Genomic DNA, 19,433 nt, shown 5'->3' with positions numbered 1-19,433 from the left:
CACAACACCCCCCCCCCCCCCCCATTTCTTTCCAGCTAAGTTATATTACCCTAGTGTGGTGATGCAAACCTGGTCACAGCCAGATTTTTTTGGTACTGGCTAGTAAATTAGTCGTGAACAGCATGAGTGATTTGTGGTAAAATATGAACTCGATTTCCCTTCCTCACATGGGGTTTTTGTACGGCAACCTGTTTATAAGAAGGCCGGAGCTGGCATTAGCCCCTATATATTGAAATTGAGGATCATCACAATCATGGATTTTGGAGAATAAAAGCCAAACGATGTGCCGAGTTGTCTGTGAGATGGCGATTCCATTCTTGTCACGAGCATCCGCAATGGCGACATAAGTTCCCCTGTCTCCAGTTGTATGTAAATTTTCAACGTTGACTGCACATGCTACACCTCTAGCTCGATTACACTACATTGACTGAACCTAAGTTAATTATACTATATATTCGAAAAATTAAAGAATATTATTAAATGAAACCCTATCAACTTGCAGTGGGTAAACGCTACTGGCTTCGCTTTGGACAGTTGTTATAAGATACACGTGCTGGTTAATTACAGCTTTTACAAGCAAAGTCATTTCGCAATTTGGGTTGTGGGAACAAACATCTTTTGCTTTCTTAAGTTGTGAAGACAAAACGTAACAAAGAAAAAGGATAAAAAAATAAATTAATTTTAAAGGAACATCGCATGGTTACCTGCACTTTTTATTTTATTTCCGTTTAGCAATTGATATAATCATGTATTATGGCTTTGGTAGCTTTCTTGAATAGAGTAAGGTTAGAGTTCTCCTAGATGTAGCTAGTTGTAATGAAATGAGAATGGATTGTCCATGTTGTGCAGTTCAAAATCTTTTGAACATCCCAATAAATCAAAAAACATGAATGCTTGATAGTTCGTTAGGTTAAGTGATCTTGGATTGAAATAGTTATTTAAATCAATTAATAAAAAAATTAATTTAAGGATTTGATTACAATACTAAGAGAATTTAATTTGAGATCCAAATAAATAAATAAATAAAAAGTTTGGCGAGCCATCTGTGCTAAAGCTTTGTCTAACAAACAACATACGGCTAAAGTATTTAACATATACACATGTAAAACATTTGATTAAAAGATTGACAGCTTTTCTGAAAGAACAATTTTAAAACAACGCCATGCTGAAGTCCTAACCACATGTTTGTAACATGGAGTTTAAAACTCAACTGGATGTTAGATTCTGAACTTGGTTGTTGGAAGAGTCTTTTGTTTTTCTATCTAAGATTTATGATGTCTTTATAGTACTAGTCCTAAAAGTATATTTGCTTTGAGTCCCATAACAACTACTTTGTAGTTAGGGGGATTACACTTTAGAAGTAATGAATTCTCAAGTTAGAGAGACACATAATCTAACAACACTTCTCCTAACAATTTCAATTTTTTTCCTTTTTTATTGATATAATGTGTATTTCTTCAACAATGTCACTATCTTCATTAAATTGATAAGATTAAACATAATATAGTAATAGATGTATATAAGTTAATTTTGAGTTTAAAGGGTATTTATTTAAGAACAAGTGTTAAAGAATTATACAAAATTATTCTTGAACTTCATTTCAAAATTTAAACAACAAGGTTAAGATGATCATTTGATATTTATTCATGTATTGCTTTATTTTTAAATTTAGATAACATGTACTAATTATAAATTAATAATGAATTGCGCTTCTTTTTAATTTCTAATAGTTAGGGTATTTTTGAACTAGTTTTTTATATCAAAGTTTGGCTGCCTATCCGTGATTCCCCGCTGATACATATTCCTTAAAGATTTCTTTCTGGTGATATAAAAATTAATTCTTTTTTATTTTAGCAAAAACAAGCGAAAAGTTATTTCGGACAAAAGGCTCTCGAAGATCGTCATGGGAGGTAGGTAAGGGTTTGCTTAATCAGTAATATTTTTGAAAAATATAATTAAATGTAAATACGTGCAAGAACCCAACAAATTCTTTTTTTCTGTAAATATATTTGGGGGGGGGGGGCAAACACAAATGCCTTGAAAAATGGCTGACACTAATCTCGCCATGTGAGGGTGCGCTGGACCAACACCCTGGGAAAAAAAGGGAACAACTAGTGAGCTCTTTTTCAACAGTCAGCAAGAAAAACAATTGTGATTTTCACGTTAACACCTTTTTTTATTCCCTCCGTGAAAAAAATAATTATTATTTTTTATATTCTCCAAAAGGCCAAAGTGGTAATGCTAATGCATGGCTACGGGAAGACACATCTAACAAATATTCGGAAGGACTTTGAAATTGATTTAATTAGTGCGTGGTTGTTTTTAAAATATTTTTTGTATTAAAATATATATTAATATTTTTTTATTTTTTAAAAATTATTTTTAATATCAACACATCAAAATAATTTGAAAACACTATAAACATATTTAAAAAAAATAAAAAAAATTAAATTTCTCTAAAAATACTTTTAAAACACATAAACTTCAATCTCTTTGAAAGTATGATTGTGATTGTTTTTTAAATAATTTTGAGTATTAAAATACATGTCAATAATATTTTTTATTTTTAAAAAATTATTTTTTACATCTACAAATCAAAATAATTTAAAAACATTAAAAATATATTAATTTAAAATAAAAAAAATTAATTTTTTAAAAAATACTTTTAAAATAAAAAACTAATTTTATTGGGAATTGACAATTACAACGAGCTAATTGGTGTTTTGCTATATTGGTTCTAGCTTCCGCAGGAATTGTTTGCTTTTTTTTTTTTCAACAAAAACATTATTATCAGTTAAATTTATGTGCAAGAAATTCACATATGTAATAATTGATAAAAATAAATCAAATAAAAATATAATTGATAAACTAAGGCATTGTTTAGAAAAAAATGCAGTTGATATGATCAAAACTTGGTCTTGGAACCTAATTAATTTCTCGTTTTTCTAGCTTTCACCGTTTTGCTTTAGAGTAACACGTCAAAAAAATTATTTGATAAGTATTTTAAAAATCAATTGCTCAATGTTTTTGAGTGGAAGGTAATTTTTATTAAAAAAAAAGTACTCTTTAAGTATATTAATTTTCATTTAAAAAATCAAGAGAGATTATTTCTTAAAGATTAAAGGCTGCTTATTTTATTTTTAAAAATAACTTTGAATATTTTTAAATTAACTAACCTTGACCTTTTTTATTTTATAATGATAATTAGCTAAAATTTAATTATATAGTTAATAACCTTATGTATTTTAAAATTAACTAAACTCAGTTATTTTATTTTAAATATATTAATTTCCAACTTGAATCAATCTTAATTAAATTTTTTAATAGTTCTATTTACTTTATATAAAAAGCATATAATGTTTTGATCGTTGTTTATCTTTTTGTTAATTGTTTTTTTATTATATTTAAGTGTTTTTCAAAGACAGAATCCATTTTTCATGCGATTCATTTAGTTGTTTTTTTTTAAGTAATTTCTATTTCTTAATAGTTCTATTTCTTAATTAATTTTTTATGGAAAGTATTTATAGTAAATCATCGTATAGTTAAAATGATTTCACTCGTAACAAAATATCTTATTGTTAAACGTGGTTGATACATAATGCAACATACATAGCCGAGGCTGAGTGGAGTTATGAAAACCAGCACAGAGAGAGATTTGATTCTTGGTTTTTTTAGCTAACTAGAAGTTTTTGCTAGTTCATCAAGATCAATATATATATATATAAAAAATTTACAGCTATAATGAACTTGTAGCGTCAATATGCTGACATGACATATTAAATTGCTTATTAACCCGATAAAAGAAAGGCTTCTGGACCTAAAGCCCACACTGTTGTAATCTGGATAGACTCTAAAGTCTAAGGCCCAAACAATCGGAAAAGATGTCATATAAGCCGTGACATAAGGGCTTCATTCTAAGTTTCCAAGTATCTCTGGGCTTAACAAGATCCATGTCCAAGCTCTTTCTTGACTGTTTTTCCCCCCCGCTGTAATGACTATTTTTGGATTAGTTTATACATTGATTAAAATTTTAAAAACATTATAATTTTTTTTAATGGTTTATAGTATCAATCTCTTAAATGCCTATTTCTATATTTCAATTAAAAAAATAAAAATAAATCATACTTTCTTACCATCAAATTAACTCTCTAAGAATTAAGCGTTCTTTAGAACCATATATATTCTTAAACATCGTATCGACTCTCTAAAGTTTTATTTGCTGTTTTTAAATATGGAGAAGAGAATTTGAAATTGTACAATGTTTCAAAAAATCAATTTTTTTCTTTGAAAAAAAAATACCAACTTAAATTGAACAAATAGCCGGCTAGGAAAACCAGTTCTAGCGAGCTGGACAAACTTTTCTACATTTCCACAATTCCAGGCATTTTTTCACTGTAAGTGCTTTGGTTTGTTATTGATTTCAGCTGTTTATTTTCGTGGTTTATTCTATTTTGATTTTTTAGATGGCTTTTTATAATTTTAATATCAAAAATTAAAAAAATATTTAAATATATTTTTATTTTTAAAAAAATTATATACCAATAAATCACATTACATTGGGTGAAATAAAGATATCTGTTGTTATTACGTTGGAAGTCCTCCTTAAAAAACACGACCTATGAATACGTGGATACAAATATGCTACTCTATTCTCTCAATGAGTCTCGAGCTAGCATGGCTCAAAATTCACAAGCCAATAGATTTGAAGGAAGGCTTTTCATTGACTTGTGTATCTTGGATTGCGCTCCTGTGAATTTGAGAGAGAGAGAGAGAGAGAGAGAGCAAATTAGTGATGTATGTTTGATAGGATTAAAAGGGAGTCGCGAGCAATGCAAAGCAAACAGTCAATTCTTGCAGTAGCTGTTTCAGAATATGTTGCAGCGCCCATGGCGACGAGAAATGTTTTGCAAATGTGAAGCGAAACTACGAGATGGAGACTTTTACGTGTATGGGTCAGAAATTTGTATGCAAGACCTTTGCTTTCTAAGTTATTGATCCAATCCCAAGCAAGCATGATATTTTAATTCAAAATCGGGCACACCAGAACACCGATTCTCCGATTCTGATTTGTTCAAGCTCTCCCCACCCCTTTTTTTGGGCGTCGTTTTCCGTTTGGCTAAAGAAACAGGACATGGAGTTGCAATTTCAAAACTTCACCCTTAGTTGTATCGAATATAACCTACCGATATTACCTTATGTCTTGCATTAATAGCGAACGAAATAAATTAGATGTGACATCCCACAGGTGAACTTAGATGTCATCCAAAAGGGCTAGCTTTGGAATGGTCTTAGTTTAAAAGTGGGAAAAACATAGCCTTCATTTGCATCTTGTTTCCGCCACCACAAAAAAGTTCAAGAAGAGACAAAATATCTATGCGTAGATATACTTAGCAGCTCCTGTCATGCCACCACCTTGCTCTCATTCCCTAGGATTTCAAAAGCATGATACAGGCACCACATGTAAAACCTCCGAATGAAAAATTATAAATTAACTAGTTTATGTAAAACAAAACAAAAATTGTAACTCTCGATTCCACAGTTCCCCTTCCCAAAATGTAGTAAATAACTGCAAGAAAAAAAAAGAGAGAGAGCAGAGACTAGCTAGAATGCGAGAACCGTTCTTTTTTTTGCTGATATTTATAAATTAAAACGAGAGAGAGAGCACAAGGCAGCTATCAAGTAGATGCTGATAGCCTGATACTAATTACGTCCAACATGGCACACGGCCTCGTCAAACTCTAAGCAAATAAATACTAAGTTCAGGACCTCCAGGCCCATCAGGATTCATCATGTAAAATGCCTCTGAATCTTTTGAACCCACAACTCTCTCATACCTGGCTCTCATGTACATGATCTCCCCTGTTTCGGACCCTGCTGCCCCATTCCCTGGTAAAACACCAGCTCCCATTGAAACTGGCTCCACAGCTTTCAAGACTTTCCAATCTTCAGGCCTGCATTCACGTCTCGTTGCATACCCACATTTCTTACCATTACAGTAAGTCCTCCATAAAGGCTCCTCTAGCAACTTCCCTGCCTTTTTACCTGCCTTCTTTTCACACTCTAGTGCAATTCTAACTAACCCAGAAGCCATTTCTCGGACTAGTATACTTGTTGGTGTTGCAAGCTCAATCAAGAAAGCTGGATTCTGTTTTGCATCTTCTTGAAATGAAAAATGAACATGTCCACGACGATACCCGAAAAGGGTACCTATCACTCTGGTACCTGAGTGATAGCCTGACCGGCCCTTACTCAAAACAGTAAGAGCTGATCTGAGCTTAGAAACTGCCACAATCGGAAGGGTTTTTTTCCTTGGAGCAGGTTGAATTGCACCAGCAGGCAATGTGATTCTAAGCTCCTGATCATCTTTGAACTCTTCCGAACAATGTGAGAAGGAGTTGAAAGTCAGGATTTCCTCATCATCATCTTCTTCATCCTCAACAACTTTCTTTCCCCTGTTGAAGTATCTCCTGGAGAAAGAGAAAGAAGAGTCATGAGGATTCTTGGCCATTATTGTCTTCATATGAGAAAGAAAAGCTAAAGAACAACGGAAGAATACTATGGAGAGAAAGAGGTAAAGATAAAATGATAGAGAACAGATTTTAGCATATTTGCTTTTATCTAGTGGTTACGTAGGGTGAGTTCTCTTATTGTTTACTTCTATTTCTTTATTTTTGTCAGCCTTGTGGGACTAAGAGGGACTAGAGAAGAGAATCCTGACAAAAAGGAAGGTGAACAGCCCCACCTAACTAGAATTGGAAGAGAATGGAGACAAGAACAGTGAGGAAAGGAAGGTGGAAATAGACATGAGAGGAGATTTTTTAAATTGGTGGGGGGACAGTGGAGCCTGATGTAGACGATGGGTGGTGTTACTTCTTCAATGCGTGGATGTTGAAGCTAGAGATAAGGCGGGGGTGTGGGATAGAAAGAGAGAGAGGCTTGAGTCGCTTGACTGATTACTCTGACTTGCATTGGAAACAGTTTTAAGGACAAGGTAAAGCGACACCAACCGTACCCACCATGGCCATCCCAGGTCCCAACCATGTGGGCTTGTAGTGCTTTCATCCTTCCACAACTCGCTCCAAAGCACGGTGCCCTTGTACTCATGAGAGCCAGCAACGGATTATAGAATAGTAAAAAAAAAATAGATAAAATAACCCAGTTTAAAAAAAGATTCATGTAAATAAGACGATTTATAGAGTTATAGAAGATATTTATGATTCGTGAGTTATAATTGTTATATGCTATCCTATTAAATGCTAAAACTTATGGACATAAAATTTAATAAAAAAATAAATAGAAAGAACAGAAAAAGAAAAAAAGAAGAAAAACCTCATATGCATATTAAAATTTTAATGTAAATACTACTGTTATCATTGAAAAGATTTTAATGAAATAAATTTAATAATATTAAAAAAAATCATCAACAATAATTGAAATAAACCATACAAATTATCAAAAAAAACAAACCCCGACATTTTTTATGTGCTTTTACTGTTTTTTGAGTTATTTTATTTTATTTTATTTTATTTCTTCACAAATTATAGGAGAGGAGAGAAAACAAAAAAAAATAATATTAGAAGCATATCAAAACTATGATGATGACATTATTAGTGTTATTAAAAATATTTTAATAAAATAAATTTAATAATATCAAAAAATATTATAAATAGTAAACGGAATGGATCTCTTAAATTATAAAAAAAAACATTGACTCTTTTTTTTAGAACCCTAACGCAACCTACTTTAATCACCAATAAAAAATTACCTACTTTAATCATCAATAAAAAAAATTATATTATCAAATATTTTTTAATAATATCATATTATTATTATTAAAGTTCTGATATCTCTATTTTTTTTCATTTCTGTTTTCTTTTCTTTCCTCTCTCACACAGTATCAAAGCAACAATCATCACATATTCACATATTGTCATTCTTTCCTCTCTCACACAGTATCAAAGCAATAATCATCACATATTGTCAAAGCAATTATCATACATGTTTTAAGCTACTTTTTATACTGTTTATTTTAAAAATATTTTTTTACAGAATATTTATTATTATTATTATTATTAAGTTAGAATCCAAGAGAACTCTTACTTTTCGTGCCGCGGGAATGATTATTATCCCAATGACTCGATGTAACAAGTGTTTCTAAGGTGTCATAAAGCCTATGATCTTCCTACGCTGATTCTCTCGAATACTGCCTATAAAACCAAGAAGTACTGACATGTGCAGCCATATTCAGGGATAAGGTGATCAGCGGTTCAAAAGGTCAAAAATTCAACCTCGTTGAAAATATTTAATTTAATTTCTGAGTTTTTCAGTTCTATTACTTTGTGCAGGTAAATGCGTTTTTAATTCACAGTGGACTTTTTCAGTTTAGTTTGGTTCATGTTTGTATTAAAAAAAAACAAAATTATTTTAAAAAAACAATTAAAATTATAAAAAAAAACTCAGTAGATCATTCAAATAAACAAAAATTCAAGTTAATTTGAAGGAATATTTCAGATAGCTGGTTAATTTACTCACCCTGGCAATATTGCTTCGACATTATATGTTTTCAATGCTAAATAAGTGCTTTTCAGTTAAATTCATGTTTACCACGTATTTTTAAATAACTCCAATATAAAGATAATAAGAACATAATTTTTTTTAAAAAAATCAATATTAAAAATATTCTCCAATCCAGGAATATTTTGAAAAATCACTTTCAGTTGCACCTATATATCACCAAACACGTTTGATTTTGCAAGTCTGGAAACCAATGAAACAACAATGTCAGAACTCTGATTTCCATTTTTGGAAGAGCGTTGTTCTACCAGTTCAGCCTATACTTTTCCTTTTCTTTTTAAGAAAAAGATTAGATAATCTGGAAGGTTTAAGTCTACATTATCTGCAAAACTGCAGATGAGTCAATGATAGCTCACATGTGTTCTGTAGAGAATTGGAGAATACTGGAGACGGAAGGTAACATAAATAAATCACAGGTTCAGCTTTATACGCACAGACTTCATGATAAGATCCAAAAGCAATCCACCAAGAACCTTCACATGATGGTGATGATTATTAGTCCACTCTCCAGGAGCTTGCATTATTAAGGATCGTTGCCAAAGTGATCCGGTCATCACCAAGAGCTAGATTTATTTGTTTTTCTTCCGTTTCATCATTTTGAATTTTGATGACAAGTTTGGTACGAACTATAGTTTTAATTTTTTAATTTTATTTAATTACATCTTTAAATATTTAATTTCATTTAATTTTTTTTAATATTTAATTTTAGTTGATTTCTATAACCCCTAAATATTTAATTTCATTTAAATTTTTTTAAAATATTTAATTTTAGTTGATTTCTATAATGAATTTAGTTGTAATTCTTTTAATTAATATTTTTTATTGATTTTTTGATTTAATTTTATCACTTAATATTTTATTTAGCTATGAATTTTACTTTTTTATTTTGTTAGGCTTGCATTTAATTAACTTGAGATTTTATATATTTTATTAATATATATTATTTTTATTATATTTTATCACATAAAAGCATCAATTTAATGATCCGTGCTTATATATTTTACTTGATATAAGAATTCATGGTTATATATTTTACTTGATATAAGAAAACATATCAATAATATCTATATATTAATTTTTTTATGCTGAAAAAAATTATTTGATCTACAACTAGACGTATTGAATAGACTCATTAATTTATTGACAAAAATAGTTTTTATAGAATTTTTAATTTTTAATTAGAATTTTTAAAAAAATAAATTTAAAAGTTTCATTTTTTATTTTTTTACCCCATTATTTTTTTTTTAATCTAAGCGGCATCAAATCACAGTTAACGTAATCAGTATTTATAATAGAAAAGGATGTGATGGACGGATAGGGTGGCTTCCATGATTATCTTCCTGTGTTGAATTTTAGGGAGTAAAAAGAAAGGATCCCTAGGTGCTGCATAAAGACATTTGAGAATTTTGTCTGACTTGCTTGAATTATATGTTCTACATGTGATGGACAGTATCTCCAAAGTCCAATCTTGATAAATTCTCAGTTTGCATTATTAGTCTACTGATCATCCACATGAAACATGTTGCAGAGCCAGATGCCTGTGCCTTGATTATTTATTTTTTTACTGGATAGATAACATTAGACCTCGAATCTTCTGTTTTTTTTTAAATAAAATAAATAAAAAACAACCTTAGTCTTGAACCTTCAAATTCATGGTTTCATATAGCAAAATCTAACCTTCTCTTTTGTTTGATTCCATGGTGCCGACCAAACCACGGATCAGCTAACTATGATCTATAACCCAACAACTTTAATGTGGTCCAGATTTAGATACCTAGTCACAATTTCCTTTGACAACTATCGAGCTATCGCTCGAAAAAGGACCTCATCATGGAATAAAACTGAAAAAAAGGAGGGTTTGGTCGCCACAAGATGGACTTAAGTGAAAGAAATAGCTAAACCACCAAAACGCTACTGAGATAAATGTCCATAGTTCATTCTGATTGGATAGTTCTTGACTTTTTATGATCAAATATTCTATATGGATCAGTACCAAATTCAGATGGAGTTGTGGTAAGAACTGAACGACTACTTGTGTAGTAAACTGGTGAGATGCTATCCCACTGGTGGTTTAGCCTGCGTGCCCGTGCTCCCTTGAATAATTTGGAGCAAATTTTAATTGAGTCCCTGTATTTTTTTATAATCTACCATGCTGGTATTTTTTATTTCGAAGATCACAAATCAGTCATTGATTGAAAGTGATCGTCAATCTTTTTTCAAAACTCCCATGCCACCCTTTCAAAATGCCCTTCTAGTTTTATTTGTAGTGGGTAGGTTTGGAAAAACTTGCTCGAAAAAAGGGGGGTATTCTAGGGGAAAAAACAATTATATTATAACAAGTAAGTAACATAAGGACTAAATTACAAGGGAATGTAATAATATAGAGACACAGCGTGAGGTTTTAAATAGAAAGGGGTTAGCTAATTATTTAGTTTAGAGGAGGGGACTGGATAATAGTTCACTCGAACAATTTTGGATTTTCACAGCTTCAGGCTTCGCTAGCGGCTTCAATAGAACAACAACTAATGAAAGAAAACCTGAGCATGGCTTAAAGTTATGATAACCATGAAAAGGAAAACTCTCTGCATCATGAAGGACCACTCAATTTATCAGGAAGAGAGACCTTTCAAAACTCGTGCTGCCTGGTGTTGGAATTTTACGTGTTGGTCTGTGCGAGTAATCAACCACGGCGGGACAAACTTAGTTTGCCGTAATCTGGCAACCCACCATTTCCATGTTCCATTTAATTATCACCCTCCCTTGAACACTGCTGCTCATATTAGTGGCCTGAGGCGAAAACTGCTTGGGATCAAGTTGACTTGCTTGTTGATTTGTTCATCAGAGGATTGTCTGGAATGAATGCATAGTGAGATTGATCCCAGAAGGTTAATTTGGTTCCCATCTTTGAATTAAATCCTGTCTACCAAAGCTGATTAAACATTATGTATAGTGAGAAGAACCGAACCAAGTAAGATGTGGCATTAATAGAAATTGAAACTTAGTTTTTCCCAGTATGAGAAAGGAGACAAATCCAGCATTAATACGCGATGACTGATTCAAGTCTTGATCTCTTAGCCAATCATTTGAGAAAGTAAAAAATATACAGCAAGCAGAAAGCCTCTAGCAGCAACTACACGTTCAGAAATGGATGGAAGCCATCTTGCAACAGCTTCTCTAATGGCCAAAACAATGGCGTTGGGAGGCTGTCCCACTCGTACCAATCCCAGCCATCACACTTGTCAGGCTCGAGATTTTGAGGCAGCTGGTTAGGATTGGCCAGGACTGCTCGCAAAAGGATCATAATATAATGGGATGGCTTTGCTCCCTCATGGAACAGGTTGTTGGTTACTTTAAGGACCTCTATGTTGTCAATGTCCAGACCTGTTTCCTCCTTCACTTCTCTTGCAGCACAAGCTTCAAAGCTCTCACCTGAAAACCATACGAATTCGTAGTGTAAACGATTCTATTAATTACTAAAGATTTCCAAGCATTGATATTCTAAAAGAAAATAGATTTGTGGGTCGATTGCAGTATGAAATACTAAAAGTATTTCCATATGACCCAAAAGATGAGCTAACAGGGTGATTTACACTGACTATTTGTGAATTAACTTGCTAGTTTTTGATGACATAACCCTATAATTTGCCCATGTATTTATTTTCAGCCATCAATTTAGCAAGATAAATGACAGATAAAAAAGATAATGATTCAATTTAATGTTTTATGATATTAAAAGAAATTAAAAAATTTCCCCTTCAATCGTCTTTTCTATCTTTTCGTTTTTTTTTCCCCTTCAAATTTTGTCTTGCGTGTGCCACCCTTTAATTATGGCACACACGGCACGTACGATCTATAGGATCAAGCTATTTTTTAACAAACATGAAATGCGAATGCCTTCATATTGCATCCAATCTGCTCTCGCAAACACGAACCCCATTCGGGGTAGGTGAGGAAAAAAAAAAGAAAAAAAAAAAGCTAGTTGGGGTAGGTAAGCAAAAACAAATATTTTAAAAAAATTTAACCAGTATAAGATTTTCCTTTTTCTTTTTCTTTTTCTTTTTAAAAAAAAGTTTATCTTTCTCCTTGGTCATCTAATTTATTTTCAAGTGACAGCATATGATTTTATATGAAGTAAAACAATTAATCAAAATTCAACAAGACAAGTTTAAAGAAATCTGCAACTCATGGAAAGACAAACCAAACTCGAGGTGGCCACCAGGGAGAGCGAAATCAGAGTTGCAAATGGTGGCGCGCCGCCGGCCCAAGAGCACAGATTTTCCCTTCAAAACGAACACCACTACCCCAACTCTTGGCGCTGGTGCCTCCACACTTCCAGCCTCCTTTTCCACGCCGCAAATGACAGGTCTCGAATGACCGACCCTCTTGCTTTCTCCGTTCACTTGTTTCTTGAAAATATTTCGGTCACCAAAGCTTGTTGGAGGATGAAGTATTGAAGACAGTTGAGAAAAGGATCGTGCAGAACCAGCTGACAGGGTTTTGCAAGATGGGAACTGAAACTTGTTTGATGTTGTTAAGGATCTTTGACCCCCCAGCCCATGGAAAATGGAGGCCATTTGATTTGTTAGCCCAAGTTTCCCAGTAATCGAAAGATTAGAAGTGTTCAAATAAACGACGCGCAAAAGAGCTTCAGTGCTGCAATCTATAATTTTTTTGTTCTCAAGAAAAACATGCTATGCCATATGTTTAAAACTTTAAACCCGAAAAAACTGTGCGACAAAAGTTAGGCCACTGCGTGCAAAAATCACATCATCACGTGTAAAACCGATGGTTACAAGGTTGCTTTCACCAAAACTGTACTCAATCCTGGTTTGGTACAGTAGATACTTGGCGTTGTAGTTGGCTAAATTTTGATTTTTCTTTTTAAAATTATATTTTTAGATTATTTTAATATATTAGCATTAAAAATAAAAAACACTTTAATAAATAATATTATTGTATTCTTAATACTTCGAATCACCCAGACGTGGTACAAACTATTTTTTCTTGAATTTAAAATAAAATAAAATAAATTGTTTATATTTTCAAATTGTTTTAATATATTAATATAAAAATAATTTTTAAAAAATAAAAAAATTATTTTAACATGTTTTTAAACAAAAAAAAAACACTTTAAACCATTACACCACTACCATCTCAGATCTGTTATTACTACAATCTCAAATCTGTTATCTTCACTGCAGGACTGCCAAGCTGTTGCCCCTGTCAGTCTATGCTTGCATTCAATGCTTTTTCTTCATTTTCTTCAATGGGAATGGTATATATTGCATTTAATAAAGGCCTGAGCCCAATACAATTCCCGGGACTCGACTTTACGAGGCTTTTGAGAGTTTGGACATCTGGGCTATGCAAGAGCTTGGCATTGAAAACTTCAACGTAAGTTCCCGGCAATAAACTGAATGGCCCAACACCTTGGGGATTTTAATAGAGGCTGGGCCTAAGAATATTTGTACGGATAAGATGAATAAAATGCGAATTAGATTTTAATTGAATAATCAGGTTCAAATCTAATGATCCAACTTGGATACAATTCATACATAAAACTAATACGATCAAAAAGAAGAAGAAAAGGAAAGAGAGGAGGCGGGTGGGTTAATTCATTCCCAGCTATAATTAAACTCAAAATTCACCAGCAATCAACAGTACATATACTTGTAATTGCTAAAATCTGACTTCTTAATGGTTGAAATGATGAACATAAGACTAATTATAACAGGATAAATAAACATAAGCAGAAAGAAATCTAGTGATCTGGAAATGGGTTGAACCCACTTTTTACCATCTTCTCCAGGGGCAAAAACAACGGGTTTGGCAGATTATCCCAAGCATACCAATCCCAACCATAACATTTCTCAGGCTCGAGATTTTGCGGCACCTGCTCTGGATTGGCCAAGTTTGCTCGAAGAAAAACAGTAACATAGTGGCACGGCTTTGGTTCCTCGAGAAAGACATTATTTGTAACAGTTAGGAGCTCCGTTTTGTTAATCTCCAGACCCGTTTCCTCCTTCAATTCCCTTGCCGCACACTCCTCGAAACTTTCCCCTAAAGAGCAAACAAATTGATGGTTTTTAATCAGCTATAGTACTTAAGTTCTAGAATTAGGGGTCTTTTTTTTATTATTGTTATTATTACTCACCGAACTCTAGGTGGCCACCGGGGAGGGCGAACTTGGAGTCGCCGACAGAGGAACGGCGCCGCCCAAGCAAAACGGATTCGTCCTTCAACAAGAACAATACCACGGCCACTCTAGGCGGCGGTGGCTTCGCTGTGTTTTGTTCCATTTTCTAGTAGTGGTCACTGGTCAAAGAGGGTATGGAAATCGCCTTTTTCAGTTTTATAATGGAGGGCAGCGGAGCCGTTTTGGCCACCTCGCAATTGTTGCTTTTTCTAAGTTTTTCCCGCCCCGGAAAGAGGGGAGGTATGCTGCTTCTGGAATGGATGGTCGATTAATTATCTATCAAATGAGATTGAGCCACGCCATTCAGATAGGGTCGAAGTGCCGATATAATTCTTTTGTGGGGAGGGATTGGCCGGGGCAAATCTGGCTTCCTGGTGGCGTGGCATGCCGCGATTTGTATTCTCTGCTTTTCTTTTCTGGTTCCTTTTGTTGTTTGTAAAGCTTATCTGTGCTTGGGCCGCAAGCACTGAGCTCGGACCATATTCCATGTGGTCAAGGTCATATCTATAATATTATTTCCTCTCCCTCCAAAACACAAGGCATGCAAATATATGTTGGTGAATAGGTAAAGGTGAAAGAAAAATTTTATTTTTAGAATAATTATATGAAAATAAGTCTTTTTTATTTACTTCTTGTTCATCTAACCTATCTTAATCAAATACCTATAACATGTTTATTTTATAAAATTATAAAAAATCTAAAAATATCATATTATTTATTAATTATATTAAACTTAGTTTTTAAATTTTTTATTATTATATGTTTTGTTTTGAGTATTTTTTTCAATTTTATTTTTATATTTTTTACTTTTATAATTTTTATTTATTTTTATCATATTATTTTTTTAATTAAATTTTTTTATTTATCAAATTTGATCATCATAATTTATTTTATTTAAAATAATTTATAAAATTATTATTATTATTTTAATTTTATCATCTTTTAAATTTTTATCTATTAAATTTGATCTTTATTATTTTTATTGTTATTTATTTTATTTGAGATCATTTATAAAATTAGATTTTTTAAAAAATTTATTCTTATTTGAATTTTTAACTTGTAAGATTTGCTTTTCGTTATTTTAATAAAATTAAAAAATATTAAAAATTTATTTTTAATTTATTTTTATGATATAACTAAACACTAAAAAGTTTTTTTTAATTTATTTTTTATAATATTATTAAATATCAAGAAATAATTTATTTTAATAAATATTATTTAAAAAAATATTATTTTAAAAGAAATTACTTTCCAACCACGACATAATTACAATGATATTTGTGCTATTTTTTATTTTAATTGCTGAACACAAGTTTAATATAAAAAAATAGAACTGAACGAAAAGCTTTTATATTTAGCATGCAGCATGCACGACAAAAAAAAATCTCTAAAAATCTAGATATTTATTAAGATGAAACCTCATTTATAGAGACAACACATACCCATTTTACAGTGAACGTCTATGTTCATTGTCTATCACATTGAAGATAAACACGGTAAAACCTTATATTTGTAGTAAATATTATTACAACAGTTCTGGATTTTATTTTTTATTGTATTTTAAGTATATTTATATTTTTCTTAATATAGTGGGGGGGGGAAAGGAACCACCGCGCAGAGGGGGTGATTGACTAGTATATGTTTAAACATCCCTATTAAATAAGGTAAGCATATCTCTGTAACAAAGAATACCGTCCATGTCACCATCAACAGGACTGACTTAATTGATATTGTGATTATAATTTTAAAAAATATTTTATAAAAAATTTTTAATTGAGGTTAGTTTAAAAAATATATGTTTGGTTAGAATTGTGGTTGAAATTGAAATTAAATAAAAAATAATTTAATGTGTTTGATTAAGAATGTTTTTAAATTTGGGGTTATAAAATAATTTAAATATATATATTAATATTTATGATTTTTAATTTAAATATTGTAAATTTAACTATTGCTATTATATCATGAAATAAATTATATTTTATATAAAATATTTTTTATTGTTCTATTAAACTATTTGCAATTTCATTATGTATAAAATTTATCAAACAAGAGCTACAGTTTCTATAATTTTTTAAGCATATAATAAAATTAGATAAAATATTATTAAAAATAAAATTAAAATTACAGTACAAATAAATTTAATTTATTTTTTAAAATTATTTTTTGAATTTATAATACAAGTTAAATCAATTTACTGCACAACTTTAAAAAATAATATTATTCACATATATAAAACTGCAACCCATGAATTAATTCACTTAACACTATCCATATAAACTATTAGGTGAATTTACTTGGTAGTCCAAAAATAATGATAATTACCAACAAAATACTTCTATTTGAGCGGAAAGTGAAGAAAACAAATAAGAAATTAGATGAGCCCTTGAGTTTTTCTTTTTTTTCATAGTGACGGGCAAAAATAAATTGAAAAGAAGTAATTTTGATATAAACTTAATTTCTAATGAGATTTATCTTTTAAATCTGTATTTTAAATATTTATTAAATAATTAAAATTATAATTATAGCAAAACACAATACCAACCATACTATCAGACACCTTCTAAGCTTGCGCTTGCATTAGATGGCAGTGCGCTAATGAGTTTTTTTTTTACCTGGGGTCTGATTGCCGTGTAATCGCAGTGGGGAGGGATTGCCTTCGTTGGGTGAAAATTGATCCCAAGAACAAGATGTAGGTCACTCTACTCTATCTAAACGAACGGCAATATTTTTCTTTATTTTATTTTTTTATTAAAAATATATCAAAATGGTATTTTTTTTATTTTTAAAAAATTATCATAGATATGAATATATTAAAAAAATAAATCAAAAATCAAATAAAAATCAATTTTTTTATAAAAAAACACGAAACAAGCAAACTCTAAATTACAAAGAGGGATCACAGTACAAACATATGCTCCTCCATGCGACATAAATCACGCAACATATGAGCTCGTAATTTAACGATGACCACGTAAAGAACTGGAAGCGTTACTAATTTTTTCAATGTAGCAAGGCAGTGCTTTCCGAGTCATACAAACATCCCTACTTTTTTCGCGATAAGATTCGATTTGATGTTGCGTGGATTGTTCACATATTCTTTTGGAATATTCTCTCACTGCATTAATGACGTCACCACGCACGCATATAAATGACAAACGAGCGTGTAAAAAGTAAAAACAATGCGCACCCATCACCCTTTTTCAAGATAATTATGTTCTGATTTTCTTAGATTCCCAGGAACATAATAGATAATGTCTGTGGAATCATTTCAAGTGATTGGTAATTTCGATGCAAAAGAGAGTTTAAAGAATAAAAATCTTAACCATTTAAGCGGTCTTCAAATAATAAAAATTTGAGATTAAAAAATTTATTTTTTATATGGTTTTAAATTTAAATTTTTAGTTGGTTATATAATAACTATTAAAAATTTATATAATCATTAATTTTAATATTTATAAAATTATATATAATACGTGTAAAATGATCTAAATATCTATATTAATTTAATAAAAATAAAAATAAAAATCTGTACCAGTCCGATGCTAATTTTGTGTCGGTGAATTAATTTTTTTAAAAAAAGTGCTAGTGAAGAGAAGCTACTAGCCTTGCTGGGGAAGGGCGAGTCGTATAAAACGGCTCTACATGCAAGCCTGAAGCCAGAATCCAGAATCCAGAACCAACATATCACATCCGTATTATGCAAGGACCGATGTAGAAGTCATGAATATTATGGTGAGAACGAAATGTTCCCGGCGAATCATAAATCTAGTGGACCCCACTTCTAGATTAATCTCGGGCTGCTTACGTGGTTCATGTTAAAATGTACTCTTTTGGTCTAATTTTATAATGTCTGTCCAAATGAATACACTGTTTTTGTTACTTTTATATTGTAATGCGCATAAAGGAACAAAATAAAAGAGTGGAAGCTGGCAACATATGATTTGCTTTTGGGTCTTGAGCCTTGATGTGACAGACAACATCAATAGGATTGCTCCTAGAAAATTTAGAAAAGTTACCCATGGGATGCCATGTGTCAAGATGGCTTTACTGGTATGCAAGGTCAGCAACAGCAGCGCATTTTTATTTCACGTAGAGATTAGCCACTTAACCCGTGCAATGTTGTGATTATTTTTTAAAACAAAATGAGTATACATGCTAAATAAATTGATAATTATTGAAGTTTAGATTCAATTATTTAACTAAATAAATGAATAATCATTTATATAAATATAAAGTATTTTTTGTGTATCGTTTATATAAACAGTTTAGTATAATTTTATAAGATTATTGTAATATTAAATAAATATTTTGATATTTAATCAATATTTATTTTTATTATCATATTATAAAATAAAAAATGATTGATTTTTTTTTTAAATCTAGTAAAATCCATGTTTTAGATTATAAATTTGATGAATTAAATCATGATGTCCAAACTGATATAACATATTAAAGTCTTGATATTAAAAAAATATAATTTTAAAATTTTATTTAAAGCTAAAATCATGTATTTTAATGGTTATCTAATTTTCTTTTGGTTTTATCAGATCAATAGGATAACTCCCGAACAAATTAGTTCTAAGCCCATATTATAAAATGAACCGAATTTAGAGGTTTTAAGGCTGGTTCACTTGACTAACTCTTTTTTTTAAAAAAAGTTTTT

At 31.1% G+C, this 19,433-nt stretch overlaps 3 protein-coding genes across 3 annotated transcripts; all 3 read right to left on the bottom strand.

The window, feature by feature from the left end:
- Positions 1-5,569: 5,569 nt before the first annotated feature.
- LOC105123461 (protein MIZU-KUSSEI 1-like) lies at positions 5,570-6,642 on the bottom strand. The gene has a single exon (XM_011023074.1). It carries the CDS (start codon positions 6,518-6,520, stop codon positions 5,732-5,734), a length of 789 nt encoding a protein of 262 aa, XP_011021376.1. The 5' UTR covers positions 6,521-6,642; the 3' UTR covers positions 5,570-5,731.
- A 4,984-nt stretch (positions 6,643-11,626) lies between these two features.
- Positions 11,627-13,334, bottom strand: LOC105123454 (nudix hydrolase 1-like). The gene is made up of 2 exons (XM_011023060.1): positions 12,773-13,334; positions 11,627-12,003 (listed from the first exon to the last, which is right to left on the bottom strand). Exons 1-2 carry the CDS (start codon positions 13,146-13,148, stop codon positions 11,705-11,707), a joined length of 675 nt encoding a protein of 224 aa, XP_011021362.1. The 5' UTR covers positions 13,149-13,334; the 3' UTR covers positions 11,627-11,704.
- Positions 13,335-14,180: 846 nt separating this feature from the next.
- On the bottom strand, positions 14,181-15,224 carry LOC105123446 (nudix hydrolase 1-like). The gene is made up of 2 exons (XM_011023049.1): positions 14,729-15,224; positions 14,181-14,634 (listed from the first exon to the last, which is right to left on the bottom strand). The coding sequence occupies exons 1-2, from the start codon at positions 14,871-14,873 to the stop codon at positions 14,336-14,338; spliced, it is 444 nt and encodes a 147-aa protein (XP_011021351.1). The 5' UTR covers positions 14,874-15,224; the 3' UTR covers positions 14,181-14,335.
- Positions 15,225-19,433: the final 4,209 nt, after the last annotated feature.

The sequence above is a fragment of the Populus euphratica genome, unplaced genomic scaffold (genome assembly GCF_000495115.2).
Source record: "Populus euphratica unplaced genomic scaffold, PopEup_1.0 scaffold1.1, whole genome shotgun sequence".
Lineage (NCBI taxonomy): Eukaryota > Viridiplantae > Streptophyta > Magnoliopsida > Malpighiales > Salicaceae > Populus > Populus euphratica.
Note: the sequence above shows the minus strand (reverse complement) of the source record. Positions and strands in the feature narration are given on the sequence as shown.

Bases quoted from the DNA above. Each gene is read 5' to 3' on its own strand.
- LOC105123461 (XM_011023074.1), bottom strand. From the start codon at position 6,520: ATGAAGACAATAATGGCCAAGAATCCTCATGACTCTTCTTTCTCTTTC.
- LOC105123454 (XM_011023060.1), bottom strand. From the start codon at position 13,148: ATGGCCTCCATTTTCCATGGGCTGGGGGGTCAAAGATCCTTAACAACA. The intron at 12,004-12,772 runs GTTTGTCTTTCC...TATGGTTTTCAG, and splicing joins TGGTGGCCACCTCGAGTTTG to GTGAGAGCTTTGAAGCTTGT.
- LOC105123446 (XM_011023049.1), bottom strand. From the start codon at position 14,873: ATGGAACAAAACACAGCGAAGCCACCGCCGCCTAGAGTGGCCGTGGTA. The intron at 14,635-14,728 runs GTGAGTAATAAT...TTTGCTCTTTAG, and splicing joins CGGTGGCCACCTAGAGTTCG to GGGAAAGTTTCGAGGAGTGT.